The 22,602-nt window shown below is 32.3% G+C and overlaps 2 protein-coding genes across 3 annotated transcripts; one reads left to right on the top strand and one right to left on the bottom strand.

Annotated features, from left to right (window-relative positions):
• Window positions 1-45: 45 nt before the first annotated feature.
• Window positions 46-3,158, top strand: LOC132549782 (mediator of RNA polymerase II transcription subunit 22-like). Of its 2 annotated transcripts, none has more exons than XM_060213746.1 (4): window positions 46-75; window positions 692-858; window positions 967-1,047; window positions 2,558-3,158. In XM_060213746.1, exons 2-4 carry the CDS (start codon window positions 736-738, stop codon window positions 2,774-2,776), a joined length of 423 nt encoding a protein of 140 aa, XP_060069729.1. In that variant the 5' UTR covers window positions 46-75; window positions 692-735; the 3' UTR covers window positions 2,777-3,158. The 2 variants fall into 2 exon arrangements, with proteins under 2 accessions (XP_060069729.1, XP_060069730.1); XM_060213747.1 differs by having other exon boundaries at window positions 47-71.
• A 2,442-nt stretch (window positions 3,159-5,600) lies between these two features.
• Window positions 5,601-21,801, bottom strand: LOC132549842 (serine/threonine kinase-like domain-containing protein STKLD1). Its single transcript, XM_060213815.1, has 20 exons — window positions 21,755-21,801; window positions 21,546-21,632; window positions 20,925-20,969; window positions 20,444-20,518; window positions 19,735-19,839; window positions 19,503-19,573; window positions 18,462-18,574; window positions 18,010-18,203; window positions 16,970-17,037; window positions 16,564-16,667; window positions 16,215-16,463; window positions 15,424-15,471; window positions 12,407-12,468; window positions 11,319-11,385; window positions 10,885-11,013; window positions 10,062-10,190; window positions 9,683-9,814; window positions 9,278-9,430; window positions 6,256-6,338; window positions 5,601-5,712 (listed from the first exon to the last, which is right to left on the bottom strand). The coding sequence occupies exons 1-20, from the start codon at window positions 21,767-21,769 to the stop codon at window positions 5,626-5,628; spliced, it is 2,016 nt and encodes a 671-aa protein (XP_060069798.1). The 5' UTR covers window positions 21,770-21,801; the 3' UTR covers window positions 5,601-5,625.
• Window positions 21,802-22,602: the final 801 nt, after the last annotated feature.

Here is a 22,602-nt window from a genome sequence, read left to right on the forward strand (position 1 = left end):
GTGATATCCAATTATGCAAACATTGTATTGACGCGGTCCCAGTGCGGCGGGCATTGCAACACAAAAGATCCGTAGGTAATCACCAAATGAAACATATAATGTTACGATATTCAGAGACGTATGACGCTTCTATTAAATATCCCTGAGATAACTCAGTTAGGACATATAAATGACTATATGTAGCATAAATGAAGTATGTTTGCATAAACATTTAAACTAGATAAGATCATTAAGTCCAGTGACACCTATTTCGACGGATTTATTAGAAATTGGTAAGGGATAACAGAGACGTCTCTTGGGATAAGAATAATCGGTTTATAAATAAAGGCGTCATATAACAAACTTTCCCCCATACACATTCAGACCAGTATCACTTTCACAAGACTATCAGCTACAGCAGATATTTCTTCGGATATATCAAAATCAAATCTGACCAAGGGCTGTTTTATGATCCTGTCTGGATTTACCCTTTGATTTAGACAAATCCACTCGTTCTATAAAGACATTCTATTTACATTAAGTTATATTGTTGAAAACCATTCATATAGATTGCTATGATGGTGTAAATTTATTATCTTATATCTTATTATTAGCAGCTATTGTTTTCATAAATTGAGTATTTATATTCTGCTTATGTTAAGCTAACCTATATTAAGTTATCATGTTTGATAAAAATCTTACATTTTTATAGGAAACCATGGTTACAATCAATTCCTGATATTTGACCTCTGCACTATGGCTAGCCAACGTGCCCTTCCACAGAGCAAAGAGGCCCTACTGAAGTCTTACAACAAGAAACTAAAAGATGATATCAAGTCAATGTTAGATAACTTTACAGAAATCATCAAGCTTGCAAGGGTAAGTAAGATACCCAAGAAAAAAATTCTGTTTTGTAATCTCAACACTGCTATGGTAACTGCGAGATAGAGATTCATTATTATACCAATTTGCCTGTTTTTTTTCAAGGGAGAAGAAGAATCTCAGGTGTCAAAGACAACACAGATAGAACAAGACCAGTATGAAATGCAGGTTCGCGGTTCTAACATTGTAAGTAGCATATGGTACATATACCAGTACATGAAATAAATATATAGGAAGGGAATTCAATATCCTGTGTGGTGATAAGTTGTGTGCATTGACGACAAATAGAGCATAATGTAAACTAAATATGGAACTAGTTGCCTTCTTTTTCAAAGAGATTTAAGTGTCTAAAATTTGCAGTTCCTGACATTTCTTATTTTGTGTGTTATGAATTTGGATTTTGTGGCATTGAAAACTTATATGGCATTGAAAGTTTGGGTGGTTTTAACATATTTGATTTTGTGACCTGGTTAGTCAATTTAGATAAAGAGAGTTTTTGTAAGGAAAATCTCTGAAGTAACAGAATTAATATTTTTAAACTTTGACCCTGGCCATTGCTGAAATTGATGTTTGATCTCATTGACACATTTAAGGAGAAAAACACACTGCTCAATGCTGGCCTATAAACTATCATTGCTATATGTAACCTGATTCTTTAGATAACATTGTTTGTATTTTACACAAGTATATTAGTGATATGTCATGAGACATGGTCATAAAAGCTTTCAACATAATATTTAACCAAATCTGTATTTTAAAATATTCCTAGGAACCTACTTGCCTAATGTTTTGACTTTCCTCAACCATAAAGATGTCATGGCAAGATCTGAGACTCTATTCATTACATCTTTCAGGTGATGAGAGTGACTAACATGTCTTGAAATTGTCACAGAATCACATGTAATCAATGGAAATCACATTGAAAAGTAAAGATATTTGGATTTTGTATTGCTTGCATTGAAACTCACAACAGAAAGACTATGGTCTTACTTTTCTATTGGTATATAATCTAGATTATTTTAATACCTAGTGGACACCTAAACACATCCCATCATTTACAAAATATCTTCCCGATTTACAGTTCAGCAATTGAGAACTATCAGAATTCTTAGAAGCTAGGCTTTGAAGTTTGAAGTTGAGTCTATCATCCTGTAAACAGCAACCTTCATTTTGAGGTGGGGTCTCTGTGTACTACATTATCCAATGGTTACCTTGCTGAACAGGCTATAGGTAAAGTGTCTTGTCTAAGGATATAGCCAAAAAGACCACACAAATAGGTCAGTTTCTCAGCTTCCTGAAACACAAACCACCACTGGTATGGAGCATACTTTTTCTGGAGAGGTTTATTAAACTTATAGATTACTTGTGCAATAGCAGAAAAATGCAAAGGCCTCACCAGAGTTTGAACCAGGACGCTCTGATGCTTTACAGAGGTCCAAACTTGGGACCCTTCCAACTCTAGAAATACATTCTACCAATTTAGCTTCCTCGTCACCAGTGAAAGCTAATATATAATCTTGATACTCAAATGACGTTGACTCCAGTACTTCAAAGTTATTTGGGTTGATTGTGAATCTTAAGCATACCATACAAGTTTTCGTCAACACTGAATGTGCCTAATTATTATACTACAAAAATAACCCAGAATAATATTTTCTGATAATTACCTATAAAATGTTATCTCTGCTTATGACAGGTGAGGGCTGGAGAATCCCTGATGAAACTGGTATCAGATTTGAAGCAGTTCCTCATCCTCAATGACTTTCCTTCTGTGAATGACTCTATTACGAAGAACAGTAAACTTTACAAGGATCTACAGAGTGAATGTGATGCTAAACTGTTAACACTCCGTGATGATATGGCTGTTGACTTGTTTGAGCTGGAGGACGAGTATTACTCATCAAGTTACAAGTGACCTCATGTTTATATATTTAATAGACTTTCAATGTCTGAAAATGTTTGTTGAAATATTTTTTTTCCCAAATGGTGCAATTTGTTGAGAATACAGGTAAGAATGTAAATTTATTGCCATGATTTCACTGCTCCTCCAAACCTGATGTATTGATCGATACTGATATTAACTTCTACAAATCAGAAGGATAAGCTATAAAGCAAATACAAGCATGACTCTACAATCCAGCTTTAATGCTATGATACTGAATGTTAACATTTTGCCATTGTTGTGGAAATATAAAGATAACTATTAGTGCTTTATTGAATTTTGCAATTGCAGCAAATTTGAAAATTATTTGCTGCAAGTGAAGACATGGAAAATAAATACGATTTTTATGGCTAAACTTTCTTTGTCAATGATGTGTGATCATTTACATAAGGTGCTGTTCATACAGCTAAACACCTGTCATATGTTAGTAGTTAGTCTTTATGGTAAAATCACGTTTGACTTCAATGATGGAGTGATTGACGTTCACATTGCCATAGAAACAGAAGCATGAGACACTTGATTTGAAAGTTATTAGACTGATTTATTCCATGGCATTGTACCCCATTCAATGTTTACATAGTGTCATAAGTTGTTCTAGCTTTTGAACAGGTCATAACTGACGTGTCCCCGACATGTTCTACAGCAAGCTAGCTTACTTGTTGCGGCCAAATTATTGACTGTAAATGGGACTCCATATGTGGTTTAAACGGAGATTATACATATCAATGGTAGTTCAGAATTTGTGAAAGTAAATTACACTAGTTGTAATAATGAAATGCATAAGTTAGTAGCCACAAAAGAAAGTAGGTTTACAATACAGAATATGAAGTTATGTTATTTTAACTACATAAGTTTAGAATCAACAGAATTAAGAAAATCCTCCGATTGGTGTGAAAAACAAGCGACTAATAACTTAGAATTCATATTACTCTGTCAGTGCAAGTTGTCGATGATGTTTGATGATATGTGAACCATTCCATTATTTGAATAAATTAAAATGTGACAACACGATCCACATTATGTACTGTATTTACAAAGTCTTAAAGTATATTAAAAAATATTAATTATGAAATAAAACCAGAAACAAAACAGATTGTCTCAAAATTATTATTTTCAAGATAAAGACACTATTTCACATGAACATAATTTATAAGTATTCTTCAACAATATGTTTAAAACTGTACATCCAATAATATTGTGACATAGCTATGTATAGGGAAGATTTCACAACTTAAATATAATAAAACAAAAATGTAGGTAGGTATAACCATGTTGATAATTCTAACAAGCACTTTTATTTTTAAGCAATCTGCTTGATATACCTGCAAATATTACAATTTTTCAGAACTCAAATATTACCTCCAGGAGATTGTTCTTGGACGGAATCACAGAAAACTGGAAATGCATAAGAACTTCTCAGAATCACAGAAAATTAGTAATAAATAAGTACTACTCAGAATCAAAGGTATCTGATAATTTAAAATTACCTTATTTCTTAAAATCCATAAATGGCAATAAGGCATAAATTAACATGTGAACTGCAAATAAATACAGACCTCCCTGAATACTACATAAAATAAAGTATACTGAGTTGTATAAGTATCAAGTTTGGCAACGTATAGAAGTATCAATGAAAACGTACATACTTAACTTCCACAGGTAAAATTTTTAAAATAGTGGTAAACTTCTAATTCCCTTCCATTAACTATAGGGATGTCTTAAACCTCACACTCTCCAGTCATATGAAGTGTGGTTTGATGTGATTCATGAAGTAGGAAGGCAGAGGATAATTATGCTTTCAAATTGCAGTATATTACAATTTACACAATTTTGGAGGGGTAACATTATATCTAGCTGTTATAGATAAAGAATGGTTTCATAAAGAAAAGGTCTGGACACATTTAAAACAAACTTTGAGAACTTTGGATGTTACTTTAAAATTCAGAGTGAAAATAATAAACAATAATCTTTCCACCTTAATCTTAACTTAACAACCATCATTTTTTTTAAATTAAATTAAAATTCATATTCCAGATGAACGGTACTTATATGTGATTCTATCACAGAACTGTGAACATTTATTGCACAGACAATTAATATTGTATCACAGTTGAATAAAGAGTATAAACTCCAATATAATGTTGAAATAGACAAAAGTTACATCCAACAGTGAAAAAACAAGTCACGGTAACTTTGTATAGAAAATACCTAGTATTCTTCATAATTAATTACAATTTGAGATGAGTAAAAATCAATAACGATATATTCTAATTTTGCACTACTTCTATACAGCATGAAGGCACCTGTCATAAAATTCTTGCTGTGTAAACCTCAGACTTTGTTGGAGTAATTTGGACATGGTTTATAGTGCATATTTTTCCTCTGTTAAAGATTTCTTCTAGGAACAATATACCAGGAACAATTATTTTTGTATTAAACAAAGGAAACAAAGATACTGATAGTGTATCATATGTATACAGTAAGTTTATCAATCAGCTTTTACCTCTGGTAGTATATCAAGCTAGATTGTATAATGTAGCTTCTATAAACAAAGTTTTTAGAATGGATTGTCACAATCTATTCTTGCATAACAATAATTATTCATCAGAAACATTGCCCTTGTCAATCTGTGGGGTTTTAGTTCATCAATGCTGAATGTCCCCAGTTACTGGATGTTCTGCCACCACCAATGTCCTGTTTATGTCAACATGTATAACTGTATATATCATATGTAGGCACACTGGGTACTTCCTAATTCCCAGTTGTTACAAGTCTTCACATGAAATAGGTTCCTAAGTGTTCCTCCATTACAATGACACAATTCAGACAGACATCTGTGTTTTTGAAGCCTTTTGCTGTATGGTGGTTTGTAAACGGGACAGAGCTTTCTCACACGGTGTCATGATGTCCTGACAATGAATAAAGTTAGAATTTAATATGACATTCCTATGATCCACAGTTACATTGAGTGTACAATATGTTATACAGTATTCTTAATATTACAAAATAAGTAATTCATAGTGTTCATAATGAACCAATTTAACATTTATACATTATATAAGATAAATATATATATTTATATATATTCAGAAAGCTTCTATTCATACAGTTTGAAATTCTTTGCTACCAAATCATTCCAAATCCAGGAAAAGTTTGTCACTGGTTATAGAAATAGCAAAATGATACAGGTACTGCAATGAATATAATTCATATTGTTGAATTTCTTGAAAATTCTTATTTTTTTTCCCCTTTTTGGTTTATTGATAAGTGCAGGTGCTATAATTGTCTGTTATTTCATTAGTTCAAATTCCAAAGATATCAAGATTAAGACTTCATATGTAAAAACAGATTCATCAAAGTAGAAATCTGAAATGTGAGAAGAATTGGTAAAATGTGTTAGGACTTTAAAACAAGCAAATGTGCAGGCAGGTGTTTATATACTTCTCTCTTACCACATTTTCTTTGAATCGTTTGAAAATTTCTGAGAGTACTTTGGGTCCCACATTCAAATGTCTCAATTCCGCCCTCACATCATCTGTTACCGCAACACAACACAGAAAACAAGCGTTATACATACAGGCCACACAAGAAAACACTTGTTAAGCTTTACATCATATTACTGATAAATTGATCAGGCTAACTATTTTAGGACACATTTTATTTCTCCAAGTCTAAAGGGTAAAAATTTAAAGGATAATTTGTCATTGAAAAGAATTTTTTTTGTTGTTTAAATTTTTTTAATACATTTTAGTGAAACCAGAAGGTAACTGGACAATTTTTTTTTCTTTTTTGTTTTTTAAATAATCAACATTTTCAGTCTGATGATGATAATATGATGTAAAACTTGTTGTACTGATAATTATGGTAAACTGGCATGAAGGAGCATGCATTTAGTCTGGCTCCACACAAAACAGTAAAAAAGAGGATGGGGTACACTGCGCAACATTATTGTCTGTTGGTAATGATATACATGTACCATTATGTACATGGTTTATCCACTGTTTTCAGTATGTACATGGTTTATCCACTGTGTTCAGTATAAACATTGTTTTTTCTATCTATGATCTGTTTCCTGTTGAACTTGTGTCTTAATATGGTGTTGTGAATGTACATAGCCAACAGGTATATTGTTTCTTTTTTAAAAAATACTGATTTTTCTACGAAGTACAGAACATACTATATATATATATATATACACACACACCAGACAATGTAAGCTAGCCAACTGGACTTAATCAACCATTGCATGTTACAATTACACACTACATACAGATTAAATCACACGTTCCATACATTGTACAATCTGCAAAACTTTTAATACATAAAAAGATAGTACATCCAAAATTTGTGTCATTGAACAAATCTTTCCTTTTTGCTGTCAACAAATTAATTATGAAGTAACATAGGCTGGACAATTTCACAGTTACATTTGTTACATGGTTTTCAACAGTCATTTTCTATACAAAATTCTGTTCATAACATAACAAGTTTAATAATTGACCTGATATTGGGAAATGTAAACTCATTCTATGTGTTCTTTACCCTGTATGTCAGTGTCATTTGGAAATTTGGAACAAACTTTCTTTGGCTCAACAACCTATATAACTCCAGACATTGCAATTTTTAAAAGAAGCTATTTAAAATAATGTCTCTTAGCTTATGCATAGATGAAATTAATACACATTTGTTAAAACACAGAAATTACAACTCCTGGCTAGCAATGATATAATGGGATAAGAATATATAATTATCCTTGGTAGCCAAAAATACATATTAATACATAATCATATTTATTTATTCTTATTCCATATAATAATAATGTTGTTGCTTTCCCCTGTTATATAGGGGTCATGGTGGTATTTAAAAGCAGTTAAAAGAAAAGACTGATCCTGTTCCATGTTAATCAATGGTACATTGAGCACATCAAGCTAAAACCAGTCAAGATTATTTTTTTGTTTTTAACACAAATGTAGAATGTAACATTAATAGACAAAAGGCAACAAGCTGTAAACGACCATTCCTAAAGCTCAGCATCACAACAGTGGTCTCCACACTGCACATGGCCAACATGCAACTATCATTATGTTGCCAAGGCCTCTCACCTCATTTCTTGCAAACTTTTGCCGTATTTCATACAGGTTATTCTGAATCTTAAAGCTGACTAAGTCGTAGCAAATTTCATCTAGAATGAAGATTTGTAGCCATATAAATACTAGTAAATGGGAATATGGAATAGATACTTTAGGATTGGCACAAAGTTCAGTGGGATGTGTAGAATTTAGTCAGAATTTCTAAGTAACCGGTGTTAAAATGTATTCATCTAATGTCACTTGGTATCCAAATATTGATAGTTAAAACTTAGACTTCCAAATTAAAAAAAAAAAAAAATAAAATAAAAAAAAGAAATCTGGGAGAAATGAAAACTCCAAATAATTGAAAATTCTTATTTATTTTCCTCTCCCATATTGCGAGGAAATTTTTTTCAAAGTTTCTAATAACTCAAAGAATCCAATGACCTATTTTTCCCTCACAGTATTTACAGTTTCACTACTATTTTTTGATGTGAAATCCCCCATATTTACTGCAATGACATCTACTTATCCAAAGGTTTGAACTTCCTTAAAAGTTTGATCCTGTGTTTTCATACAGAATTGGGTAGTACAGATAAATATATATATGATAGGGTTTGTGAATTAAATGAAAACAATTATTTTTTCAAAATTAATCTAGAATGGTTTTATTACTGGTAACCAAACATGACTGTTTTTTCTAAACAATAATTTAGAAACAGAATTACTCCTTATCTTGTCAATTAGGACAGAGAAAAATTCTAATTGTAACAACAATGAACCAGTTTCTATTAGTGTCTATGGACACTCATGATTTATGATGCATAGACATTGAACAAATGGATAAATGTATTTTCTAGATTTATATTTTTTGGCAATATGTGCACTACCTAAAACATACTAATATAGTAACTTTACCAGAGGCCTTAGTTTCAATTGTCATCAATCCACCATCTACATCAATCAAGACAGTATACCTTGATTATACACATGTACACATGTACAGACAAAAAACCTACCGGTAGTTGTCTTGTTCTCAAAAGAATTCAATTTTCACTACAGTATTTAAATTAAAAAAAGAAATTAAGATAATCAATACAGGCTATATTTCATGAAGTAAAAACCAATTTATAGTCAAAAATGAAAATTAAATGACACTTTTCCAAATTATACTTCACCATCTTAACTTCATACCTATCAATAGTTGATTTCAATTAATAAACATGTATATCTACTATGTTTGTGTACTTGTGTAAATGGATAATGTATGCTGTTAAGTTGGACTGTGTGTTATGTTTCAAGTTTGTTGGTTGGCCAGGAAAAATACAGGAAATGACATAATGTGCCCAAACTCTATCTTAAAAGTACATGTGTTTGGTATTTATCTCATGTATCTAACACTCACCATACTCAGCAAGTTCCATAAGCAGTGTTGCTATACTTTCTACTACCTCAGCATTGTCTTTGTGGAGTTCGTATGCACTCATGACCTTGGGTATACCTGTTATATGACCTCCACCTGAAGCCTCATTGGCTAGTACCCTATATGCACTTTCCTCTGTAAAGAGATTTTACAATGAGTAGGTTGATGTGAAATACTGGTAAGTAATTATCATTAACGGCTTAACCTTATCATAGGGTAAACAAAGAATTAAGCTTACATTTGTAGACCTCTACAAACCAAACATAAATTATACTTATGTAATTTTATCAATTTTAGATTGTAGAGATTATTGTATAGTTTTAACATTAATTTTTTTTATATCAACAGCACAAAACCAGAATGTCTACTGCTCTGACAACAACTCACCATCAGGTTCTACCAGGCTGGCCAAGGCCATACAGGCATTCTTGACAACCTTAGGGTTCTCAGTATGTTTGTCTATAGCACTGATAAGGAGGCCAACGCAGTCAAGGTCACCAACATACACTAAATTTTCATCTGTAAAACATGGTCACGATCACATTATTCTCATGTATAGACACATTAACAACTGTTTTGTATAGTGAAGCTCACACATATCCCTGGTACTTGTGTGACATGCAGAAAAACCACATATAATCAACATATTCTATAATACAATATGTATCCATACATGTTCACATAGTTTATTGTTGCTTACATCCTACTGACCTTGCAGGTACAGGACGTAAAACAACGATAATCAGAACCACTTGACTGTACTGACCATTTAGTGTTGTGGACATCAACGCAGCACAAGCAGCCTCAGCCACATCAGGAGAATTCATGTGTGTTTTCAGGGCATCACATACCAAACCAAGTCCCTTCTCTGCTGTCACAATCTTTACATTGTTCTCTGTCAAATAAGATATATAATTTTAACTTTCATTTGGTCTTCAAGCAGGATTCAACAGAATCATGGGTTTAGATAGGAATTCCTGTCCAGTTATTTACATTATCCTGTATTTACATTTTTACATTAATTCACTGGCTTGTAGTGCCTTAACACTTTCCTTCCATTTGTTGGTATCACAAGAAAGTAGTATGTCATGCTGTTATTTTGGTAAAAGTCTGTTTTTAAACAGTAATAGTTTCATAGTATTTGTGTTGTGCTGTTATCAGCATTAATAGTAAATCAATTTTATTGTTTTGTGTTATTATCAGGGTAAACCGTGTATGTATCAACTTAAATGTGTCATGCTATCAATAAGCCTTAATGATTTAGATAAACAATGTATTACAAATTGTTTTGTGCTATTATCAGGGTAAATCGTGTATGTATCAACTTAAATGTGTCATGCTATCAATAAGCCTTAATGATTTAGATAAACAATGTATTACAAGTTGTTTTATGCTATTATCAGGGTAAATCGTGTATGTATCAACTTAAATGTGTCATGCTATCAATAAGCATTAATGATCTAGATAAACAATGTATTACAAGTTTTAAAGGGATGTGCTGTTATCAGGTTAAACAGTGTATGTCCAAGATTTATAGTGTCATGCTTTTATCGGGAAAAAAAGAATTTGAACAACATAGCATCACCCACCATTGACAGAAAGACTCCACAGAGCATGGCAGCATGTGGCACAGAGCTCTGGGTTATTAGGGAATTTCTTCAGCGCCTCAAGAATGTGGTTAACACCACCAAGAAAACCAATAGCCTCCGCTGCCTCACCTGCAATGAGAACAACTTGTAAGTAGACTTCCTTCAGTTTCTTGTCATGTTGTCAATATATTTGATTATTTAGTAATCTTACAAATTGGCTTTTGACAAGGACTAAAAAGTGTCAGTACAGAAATGATAACCATGACAATTTGATTAACTGTATAACTATGAACACTCAATTATTGTACAGCAAATATAGATATAGGTGATAAAAAGTGTCAGTACAGAAATGATAACCATGACAATTTGATTAACTGTATAACTATGAACACTCAATTATTGTACAGCAAATATAGATATAGGTGATTACATACTGTTGCAGGCTAGAGCCATCAAGGATGCTGCAGCTACCTGCTGGACTTCAGCACTAGAACTGTGTTCCTGAAAGACAAGTATATCCATTGAAACTTGATCTCTCACCAGGATGGCCGACTAATAACCCCTCCCAAATCAACAAGTTTCTCAAGGGTTGTCCCGAAAAGATTTCTCCAAGAGGCTAACATTTGAACTCCATGGCAACAATTTTTTATTTCCAAAATGGTATCATTATATTTGTCATCCCTCTTAACTTTTTTATACCAATTTTCAACTTTACCAGATAATATCTTAATTTGGACCAATCACTAGCCTTTATCATATTTCAATTGTAATAATTGTGGAAACACCTGATTTGTCACACTACAGGCATTAATAAGTTACACCACTTGACCAAGTTTCAATAAAATTGATCAAAGGATTGATGAATTACTGTCATTACATAAAAACCTGTTTATAGTGACCTGGTTACAGAGGCAACCAAACTTTTTGCTTAAAAAAACTGCGTGCACATCTTCACATGGTCCCTAACATTCCTGTATAGTTTCACTGAATCTCTTAACAGCTGTAGGTGGAGTTGTTCGGACAAATTTTTCAATAAAAGTCCTATGTATATTGATCCAGTTACCATGGCAACCCAAATGTCTGGAGGTGTTAAAATAATGTGCACCATTAGAATGTCCTCAAATATATATGGGTATGTATCAAGGCATGTCATGAATAAATTGTAGTATGGAAAATCTAGTTACTCAAAAAGGTACCTGCATAGAGAAATTGGCCATTACAAGCAGAGGGATATAAAAGACATACACATACAAAATAATGAAAAGACACAGAGGAAGACAAACCTTTAGTATCATATAGCAGTCATATTTTAATATAAACATCATGTAAAGCTTTCTAATATAATGTACAATCCTGATCCAATTCCTTGTAGTAGCTTCAATAATGGACCAGTAAACTTTATACACTTAGCAAACATTTAAACAGGTTTACATAAAAAAGTTACTTGTATATGTGTTTTAGACTAGTTGTTATCTATAACCTTGGAATCAAACAGAAAAGAAAGTCATACAGTTTGTCTCACCTCCATAGCTCGTGGGAATATACTGATTACGTCTGAGGAGAATATGGCATCATTTGGCTTGTCTGAAACCACAAAGGTACATACATACAGTCCAGGTCTGCTGGGAAATTTATTGTACTTGTCAGCAGATAATGATCATTATTATTTTGATGCAAAATACTTAAACAATAATTTTTTATGATTTCTGTCCTGTTATCGTCACATTTGAATTCCCATCAGAACCTCCAAATCATTTTGCAGTTGTATGCCATCAGTACCATCATATATCTATTACAAAACAATCAGTACCATCATATATCTATTACAAAACAATCAGTACCATCATATATCTATTACAAAACAATCTTGTCTTAAAAAGTTTCAAAAACTCTGTTTATTTTGATAAAACTATCATGTAATGCATAATGCAAATTTGCTGTATTTTTTCTCTAAGATTTAAAGTGCAAAATGTAAATCTGTAAAACATTGTAAAAATTAAATTTGAATCACACAGATTTGTACAATTTTGCTTTAAATTTTGTTGACTATTGAAAAGCAGTTTTTTATAATTAACTAGTAATTGCTTGAAAAGCTGATAAAATTTTGCTATGGTGTTAATGAATTTTTTAGAAAAATATTTCTTATAATGCCCTCAACCACAATATGATAGTAGTTATTTTGAAATTCTGTAAATCATGTGATGTCTCATCCCAATTAAGACCAACCAAGTAACAAGTGTATAATATACTAGAAATTTACTCATAAATAGAATTAATTTCAAACAATAGCTATAAATATGTCATGTATCTCATTCAATTTTCTCTGGGTTCAATGGACTTTATACAAGTCATCCTAAGTATTCCCTTGTTTGTATTTATTGCAAGATACATTTCTTGTACAAAATTGTATGACGGTCACAAGTGAAAAATATCTATCAAAGCAGATCTATTTATGATACATGACTGAAGATATATCCACACATTTATGGAAGGTTGGACCCAACAATCTGTTTAAAACACATTTTACTTCTGAAGGTAAAGGATCACAGTATAGAGTCACTGTGACCTATTTACAAAGTAATACTGTGAAAGATGTACCTACAGAGAAATTTTGACAATTCTAAATGAAATAATAAAGTGATATGCCCAGAAACAAAGGCAAAAGTAAGAACACAAATATTGCAGCAACCTTGTTCTAGCAACACAACAATATTTCAAGATGTAATTAGGAAATGGAATTTGAAATTTTATCTGACATAGATATACTTAACCACTAAACAGTCTTCAGAATGTACTGTAATTTGTCAATATGAATGCAATATCTGGGTGACATAAATAACAAGGCATTTCTGATATTGTTCTGATATATCATCCTGTGTATTTCATTCAGCTATCAAGTTTTTTTTACCTCTATTTTGTTTATTTACTAAAAGAGCTTCATTAAAGTAATAATCGTTTCAATGATGAAAAAGATAAAAAATAGAAACGCAGAAAAAAAAGGATGAGATGTGGTACTTGGGAGTGAACATATATATAGGGTGCAATATAATCAACTAGATGGAAGTGCTTTTTATTGCTAAAGAATGAAAAAAGAAAATTCATGTGTTCATGGCCTTATACTGACCAAGTCAGAGTGACATCTATAGAACATCTATGAACAGCAGAATAGTCATGGCATACTACATTGCATTCACTCATTCATTCAATGAACTACTGAACCAACTTCTACAAAAAACAAGGACACTGTTATTCCTATCACTTGCTAGAGAAATATAAAAAAAATATTTGAATTCATGAGGAAATGTTTAAATACCTTACAAGGGAAAAAAATATCCCATTGGATTTTAGCCCTAAAAATCCTATGATCATTGTTGAATCCATGTAACATGTAAGTTTGATCTTTTCACTTCTTTCTTCTTCATGTACAGTTGAAATGTCAGTCATGTCAATAATAATAAGGGAATGATGGTTAGACGTCCTAAAACCATTTTTGAATATATTTGAAATTGGCCATTCTAAGTAAAATATTTTCCTGAATTTCACAATTGAACATGCTCAAAATTAAATGTGCACAACTAGGGACCAAGGGAAAACTATGTATAAAATAAGAGAAAGATCTCTCAAGCATTCTCTGATAAACTGTGATAGCAATCTGCAATTCAAGATGGCTGCCTATCAGCAATCAGCAAAAGCATCATGTACAACTACGACCAAAATGAATGTACATTAAAAATATCAAATAGAGCTAACAACTTAGTTCTAGTATCAAAATCAAATATTCTGAACGATCTCAAATTTTCTTAAAAATAAACACATGTCAAATAATGATTTAAAAAAACTATAAGAGCATTGAAATAAAAGAAGACTATTGATTTTTCTAGGAGAATGTCTAATCAGTGAGCCAGAGTAGAGTATACCATTTATCTACATCACAGCAATTAATGACAGCCATAGCAAAATGCATTTACAATGTAGTTAAGTATCAAAAACTCTTAACAAAATAATCAAAAATACAAAACAACAGGTGTATATTAAGTTTAAATTAATTCAAAAAGCAACCTAAGTTTAAATTGCCAAACAATAAAGCCCATCACATCATAAAATTTCACAGAATAAAAACTATAAGTTTTAAGCATATCATCATAACCCAAAATATTATGGATGCATGATCTACTTAGTAAGATTCAGTTGATAAACTTATTCAAAAACATTAGTTTTTATTTCGATGCCAGCATGATCACACAGCATTAGCTCATGATTACTCAAAACTGGTGAATAAAACATAGCACAGAAGCCTTAGTATTATATATATGTTGTTTTCTAGAGGTGATGAACAGCTTATTTGTAAGAAAATAAATTGTAGTTTTCAATGGTATACATAACTCTGAACCACTACAGTATTCTGTTGGGTTTCAAAAAAATGAAGTAAAATGTTTACAAGAATATCCATGCGCTCCAGTTAGTAAGGTATGAGGTTTATGTAGGATGAGAGAATATTATCTATATCATATCTACATTCCAAGACTGGGTGAGACTTACCACGTACATTAACCTTTCTCTTAACTTCATGACGAGTGATAAAAATGTCTGTCAAAATCAATATTACCTTTTTCTGTATAAAAATTTCAAAACCAACACAGAAATTATGATCAAAGTAAGGAAGCTTCTTATTTCAATGCCTGTATAGAGTCCTCCTAATTCTGATACTGACAATTCAGACATTTGACTTGAACCATTAAGTACCCATCAGAAGGACGCAGTCATTTACATGTACATTTTCATTTCATCTGACTCTTATTAACAACTTAAGCACTGCTATACATAAGGAATGAACTTGGAAATTAAATTCCACTCATATATTTCTTCTTTTCTTTTATTCTCTATACATGTACGCAACTTAGTTGGATATGTTTAAAAATGTATCAGATTGATGTCACTGCTGTAATGACACTGAATGATTGAATAAATAGAATATATATTAATGATGACCTATGGCCATAACAGATGTAATTGGTATAACTTATTTGTGATATTCTAATCTCAAAAATACAAGGTCCAAGTGCGAAACAATGAGGTTGAATTATTGTACAAAGAAAATTTATATTTAAGAAACACAATGTCCAGACTGATGAATTTTGTCTCTAAAGGAAAAAAACACACAGTCCAGATTACTGAGGTTCCACTGTACACAGAAAATACACTGTCTACAACGACCCACTAATAAGTATAACAACTAGAGTAAACAGAGAGCTCAATGTTCAAAACTATGTTCAAATTAATGAGATTCCACAATAAGAATATCATCTACTAAGTTTCCTCTCTGTACCTACCTGAGCTTCCAGTCACAAGCAAGCGGTTGAATATACTACATCCTGTGATCTGGATATTTTCATTTTGTAGATTGTTTCTCATGGCCACACTAATAAGTCGCTTGCCACTAGCATCTATCTGGAATGTCTCTGACTCCTTACACATTTCAAGTATTAGTGTGAGAGATTCCAGCACCTGTTCCTCGTAGTCTATATAGGTGGCAAGGTGTTCTAGGATTCGAATCAGACCTCCATCCTTTGGTACTGTACCTATAATACAACAAAGCACATGACATCATTATATATAAAACCAATATAAACATACACTGTTAAACTTTATGTATTTGATAAAGACATCTACAGGTCTTACGTCTGTCTTTACGGGCTGACTTTTGTCGTTTCCTCTTCTCAAGCTGTGAGGCATCTGTCATTTCTACACAAGCCTTCACATATGCATTGTTCTTCTTCAGGTCTCTGTAAAATTAATATAACACAAATTACTCCAATAATCAATTCTGGAGTAATCAACTCAATCCTAATGAACTACAGAAATAAGGAAACTTTACTTTTTCACCACTACAAATTAAAAAGTAGTGTCAGTTTAAGAAAAGCATATTCTGTTGCTTCTATTCCAGCAAAAGGGACTCATAATTATTCACTCATTGCCTTAGCATAAGCTCACCAGTCCTGCGGACCACATGAGCTAAAAACTGTACTGTATCTTACTTTGCCAGTATCTTATTTATCTTTATACAGATCTGTAAATTGATTCTTACAAAGCAGAAGGCCTGTCTTTCCTCTTCAACATTAGACGAATTAAGCTGATCAGTTCTCCAGAGTAATGCTGAAAAATCAAGACAAAGTATTATACAGAAGGGATTTCATCTCTGTGTTATTAGTTTGAATTAGTGCTTAGAAGGTCTTAAAAACCTGTGAAAATCATAGTAGATTGTGTACTGTCTCTTCATACCAACAAATTCAAAATGGATGTACTGAAGCACATTAACTGCAAATTTCAAATTATCACTAGGAATTCAATCTCTAAGGACAGAATAATACTTTCAGGCCAAAGTGTCCTGAATGTATTCATTTCTACATCAGCCATTGAATGTATACACACAAGTTCTTATGGGATAGGATATCCTCCATTGTCATTGTTAAGAGGCAGAGTGGCATCCAGATACATATTTATACGTATTTATACGAACACAGGATAGAATCTTATAAAACATATATGAATTCAATTTCTTTGGCTCTAACCATCAGCCAGGCCCTTGAAAGGGTGTATCAACTCCCTAGCAGAGACAGGGTTGGCAGCCCATACTTGTGTATTATTTCAAATCAAAACTTGAAAATGTTTATTATTTAACCATGTTATATGTCCCACATATAATTCAAGAAGAGAAACCACTAAAAGCTTTAAGGTTAAATCCTCCCGTTTTGTTTCTACCATTCTAGATATTTTGAAATGCCACTAAGTTATGTTTTTCAGTCTATTACAGACATTTTGTTAATGCTGTTTTTACACATATTTGCAAACAATGTCAAAAACAACATTTCAAGGCACCCCCTTCCCCGACCCCTTTTTTGTAATTATTCGTGACTTTGAGAACATATGGCCATATTGTGTTACCATTGGAAGAGCAGAGACAATTACAAAGACAAAGCCTATTATAGAGGTTAAGTGGGAAAGTGCAACATCTGTTAGGTAATATCTGAATACCTCAAGGTTCAAATCTTTCTAACACATCACTTTTCTAGTAAAGACACAGCTAAACACCATTCAATTAAATGTACTGGTAGTTCTGACACTTACATTAGCCACCTCCTCAAACACCTCCTCCATCACATAAGGGTCCTCTTTTGCCTCCTTCATCTTTTCTGTAACATCTTTCTCATCATATAAAGTTGATGTTGTAAGCTCAAACAGTATACAGCCAAGTGACCAGATGTCAGTGACAGGACTGAAGCCTGTCTTCTCAATCTCTGGAGCCAAGTAATTGGCACTACCTGAAAGTCAAAAGTAAGTCAATTAGTAAGCTAATTATCCTACCTCCTATTTTGATAGAAATGGTGCTCAACAAAATGGAACCAGTGTCAAAAATACTACAATTCCTTATGTTTAAAGATACTGGTGTAAAATTTCTCAAGACTTCTGCTAATAGAGTAATGAAATTAAATTCAACTTTATATGATCACACAAATTATTTTCCACAGGCACCAATTAAAACAAGATACATGTCCAATGTTCTATCAGAAGGTACTCACTGAGACTAGCCCTGGTGCAGGTCTGAGTGTCTCCCATCACTGTAGCTACAGAGAAATCTCCCAGCTTTAAACTTCCCTCCTCTTGTAGGTAAAGGTTATTAGGTCGTAAATCTCTGTGAAAGTATATATAATAGATAAATATAAATCAACAACTTGACAGCTGAAAGAATGGCTATTTAATGCTAATACTTTTAAAATAAGCATTCTCTTTAAAAAGTATTTTTCAGGACTTTCAGGGGCTATTGATGTACACCATTCCTCATTTAAATTATTTCATATTAAAGTCAAAATTCCAAACTTTGCAATATACTCTTGCAAATTTCCTTCCAAATTCAAAATTTTCATCCCAGAATGAGGCATAAATGCAACATCACAGACAGCTAAATAAAGTCCTGGTCTTTGAAAAAATGTACTATATCTTCACTATAAATATAATAGAATCCAAAGTGACATTTTCTTGCAGGAGAGACCTCCACAATTAAAATGGATCCAATGTATTGTGACATAAAAACCCTCTGTTCATACTCTTATTACTACTTAGTATATGTACTGTCAAACAATATTAGCAGTAATGTATATAAGCTTCAATAGTTCCAACTCTGCAATCCTACTTTGTCAATCTAATTTTGACAGTCAATCATTATATCAAATGTTCAAAAGTTCAAGGCCATAAAAATCCATCCTCAATACGCTAGGGGTTACAATCACTCTATATGTGAGCTAGCATTCAATCTAATTAATATTCTACAGGTTCAACATTTGTGAAATATACTCTTTTTGATTTTAAGTTTTTAGGTTGTGGTTGTAGATTTATATGGAAAACATTTCACAATATCATTTGCTTAAACTTGTATCCATGATATCGAGTTGCATGCATTTAAAGTGAAGTCAATAATAAAAGTAAAGTGTGTCACTGCTAAAAACTATGCATTCAAACACTATATAACTCTGTGTGTGAAATCAAACTACTGGATGCAATCGATATTTTATACTGTTGTGTCAACTTTAGAGTTTTGCTGCTCTCAAGTGTTACTGACTTACCTGTGAATGATTCCTCGCTGATGAACATGCACCAAGCCTTCAATCACCTGACCAACCCAATTTTTGATAGTCTGAAACAATTCACATATTAAGTAAACAACTGAACAAAACAATCTAAAAAATTACTTTCCATGATCAGATGTCAGAGTAATTCATTGATTTTATTAAGTATAAAAATTAAGATGTGCCTTAAATCAATCTTTAAAGAAATAACAGTCATCATCTATATTACCTCCTCTGGAATGATTTCCTTGCTCTCCCAGTGTTTTTGCATGATGGTGCCAAGCGTACCAAGAGGAAAGTAATCCATAACTATCGCCATGAAAACTGAAGAATTCTAAAACAAAAAGTATGCAGAGGTAACAGAATTATTCTGCCATTCTTTGAATACCATAAACCATTTTTGTTTTGCAAATACATGTACTTAATTTCACGATTTTACCTATTCTAACATACCAGCAAATACATAATTTTGAAAAAGCTGATCTTGAAATGACTTTATCTTTGCAAATGATGAGCTATTAGAGACTTTGACTCTACAAGATTCCACTGTCAGTAACAGAATAAACACAGATCTCATCAACAATTGTTACTTTCATACAAAGAATTGGAATTTGTTATTGACATGGTATAAATCCAACACAAAATATAAGTGATTTAAAGTAATATTACTTGGTCAGTTCGATTAGAAAATAAAAGTTGCCTGAAAGTATATTTAAACTATATAAAAAAAAGTTGCCTAAAAGTATATTTAAACTGATACATAAATATATCTTAAAGTTTGTATGTATAGATTTAGCTTGAATGTTGACGTTTCAACATTGGAAATTAATTATGAATTTAAAAAGACATTACAGTAAAAACATTCATTAGAAATTAAAGGGAGATGTTGTTGACACTCCCAATTATGTCTAGATGATATCACTATCAATGGTTGTTACCTCTTTCTCCCACATGACGAAGAACTCATTGTATCCAGAGACATAGGGGTGTTCTAAACTCAGCAGGTCCTGAGCCTAATAAGAAAACTGGTTATCAGTACAACAGTCCCTTTTACAATATGGACATCTAAAGAAAAAATCTCTTACTGTGCTGGCTTCATATACACATATTTATATATTAGTTCAAATTTCATCTGGATGAATGCCTGGTAAATACAGGTTTCAAGGTTTTTCTTGATATCTGAACTTGAATTACTAGGAATCAAAATGAATTTGCATTAAATACGCTTGGAATAACAATAAAAAGATAACAATACATAAATCACTCTTTCTGAATACAAAGACAGTAAAATGCCATTACCGTATCTGTAATATAATATGCAGTATGCCAATGAATTGTATCATAGGTATAATTGTACTTACATACAAATTAACATAGAAAACAAACTATTACCTAAAAAACACATATGTAAAATATTACCTCTCTGAACGCCTTATTAGCTTCACTCTCATCAAAGCATTCCACCTGCAAGTATTCATAATAGTACATTTACACACAATTATGGAGAAAAAATCGAATTGTTCTGTTTGGATTGTAAAAATAAGAAAAAATGCTCTACAAACTTATATACTGGTAGCAAATCAATGCCTTTGTAAAGCATACAAATGTATCCTGCACTTTTCACTTGGTCCATCCAATCTTTTCGACTGTTTTACAGAACAATTCATAAATCATTCCAGGACATCTTCAGTATATTACGTTAAGATTAAATACCAAACAATTGATTTTCGCCACATTGCCTCGTCTGTCAATACATTGGGCATAGAATGGGTGCATTGACAGATGACACTGGTACCTATGCAGCTGAATAAATGCATCTTCTCACGTTGGAGTTAAAAATTATGTACCGCGTGCTTACCCAAGCGTGTCAACTTGATAATAACGTATTATTGTAATTACCTATATCTACGGGTGTTGAAGTAGCCCTAAGCTTACAAACCACAATATGAAAACAAAATGTTGTTAAAATTTCGTGTATTTCAATAACGTTTCTAAAATTTGACTTAAACGAGTTTTCTTGGCTTCGTAGACAATGTTTACCTTTTTGAGGACACACGATTTACCAGTATCGCACTTTTCGGCGAGGTAAATTGTTGCCTGGGCACTTTGACCCAGCTGTCGAACAATCTGAAAATAACCAAAGAAATTATTTATTGTCTGTTAAGGACTTTTGAGAGTCAACTATGGTTAATTCTATCAGAACTGAAAGAAATTACTTATTGGTATGTACAGGATGCGAGACACCATACCTTGTAGTTCTCCATGTTCTTGACAACATGAAGCTTTTACAGTGCGCATGCGTGTTGTCTGAACACGTCAGAGCGCGCCAAAACTTCATAAATGCAGTACCTAACCAATATTTGTGTAGTACTACCAGGGACGTATTATACTACCAACACACTTTCTGCTCAATGTGGAAACACATTATAAGTCGAGTGCTAATTATGCAATGTTTTCACAAAATACACAAAATCTTTCATGGCGTGACATGATGAAATATTAAACCACATTTGTTGGTCTGAAAAATATTATAGGATTAATATTGGTTAACACCATAAACTTGATGATCTTCTTGCCATTTAAAACTTGCAACATACTATGTATAAATTTCTATGATAATATCTGTTTATTTTTTTAAAATATATAGCTTTTTTTAACCCAAGGACATAAAACAACTCATTTCATATCTCATACTAATTAATGATCATATATCAACTCGCTCCCACGTAGACAGAGACTTTTTCGTCATGTATATTATAAATGCAATGCGGACAGGGAATTATTGTTCTTATGTTTATTGTTTGGCACAATATTTTAACACTGTCATATATATGAAAACAAAAAAAAAACAGAGTTTCGGTTTGGCATCTTGCCGAGTTGAACGTCGAACTCCTTCGTATGAGAATATACCAATCGTGATTTATGTAAAATTAAACGTATCTTAAATGCATGTATCTTTGTAAATTATGTCTCTTTATAAGTTTGAGTAGCCGAACCGTACTGGCAGGTATTGAATAGTTTTAGTACGACTCGCTCATGTTTAAGCGCCTGCAAGACGCAGATCTACTTTCATGTTTTAAGCTCACGCAAAACGTTG

This window comes from Ylistrum balloti, unplaced genomic scaffold (genome assembly GCF_031769215.1).
Source record: "Ylistrum balloti isolate Yb309-2 unplaced genomic scaffold, AGI_CSIRO_Ybal_v1 Utg370078, whole genome shotgun sequence".
In the NCBI taxonomy this organism is placed as follows: domain Eukaryota; kingdom Metazoa; phylum Mollusca; class Bivalvia; order Pectinida; family Pectinidae; genus Ylistrum; species Ylistrum balloti.

Bases quoted from the DNA above. Each gene is read 5' to 3' on its own strand.
- LOC132549782 (XM_060213746.1), top strand. From the start codon at position 736: ATGGCTAGCCAACGTGCCCTTCCACAGAGCAAAGAGGCCCTACTGAAG. The intron at 859-966 runs GTAAGTAAGATA...TTTTTTTTCAAG, and splicing joins AAATCATCAAGCTTGCAAGG to GGAGAAGAAGAATCTCAGGT. The intron at 1,048-2,557 runs GTAAGTAGCATA...TGCTTATGACAG, and splicing joins AGGTTCGCGGTTCTAACATT to GTGAGGGCTGGAGAATCCCT.
- LOC132549842 (XM_060213815.1), bottom strand. The intron at 16,668-16,969 runs GTAAGAATCAAT...TTAATTTTACAG, and splicing joins AAAGACAGGCCTTCTGCTTT to AGACCTGAAGAAGAACAATG. The intron at 10,191-10,884 runs GTGGGTGATGCT...CTTATTTGACAG, and splicing joins GTGGAGTCTTTCTGTCAATG to AGAACAATGTAAAGATTGTG.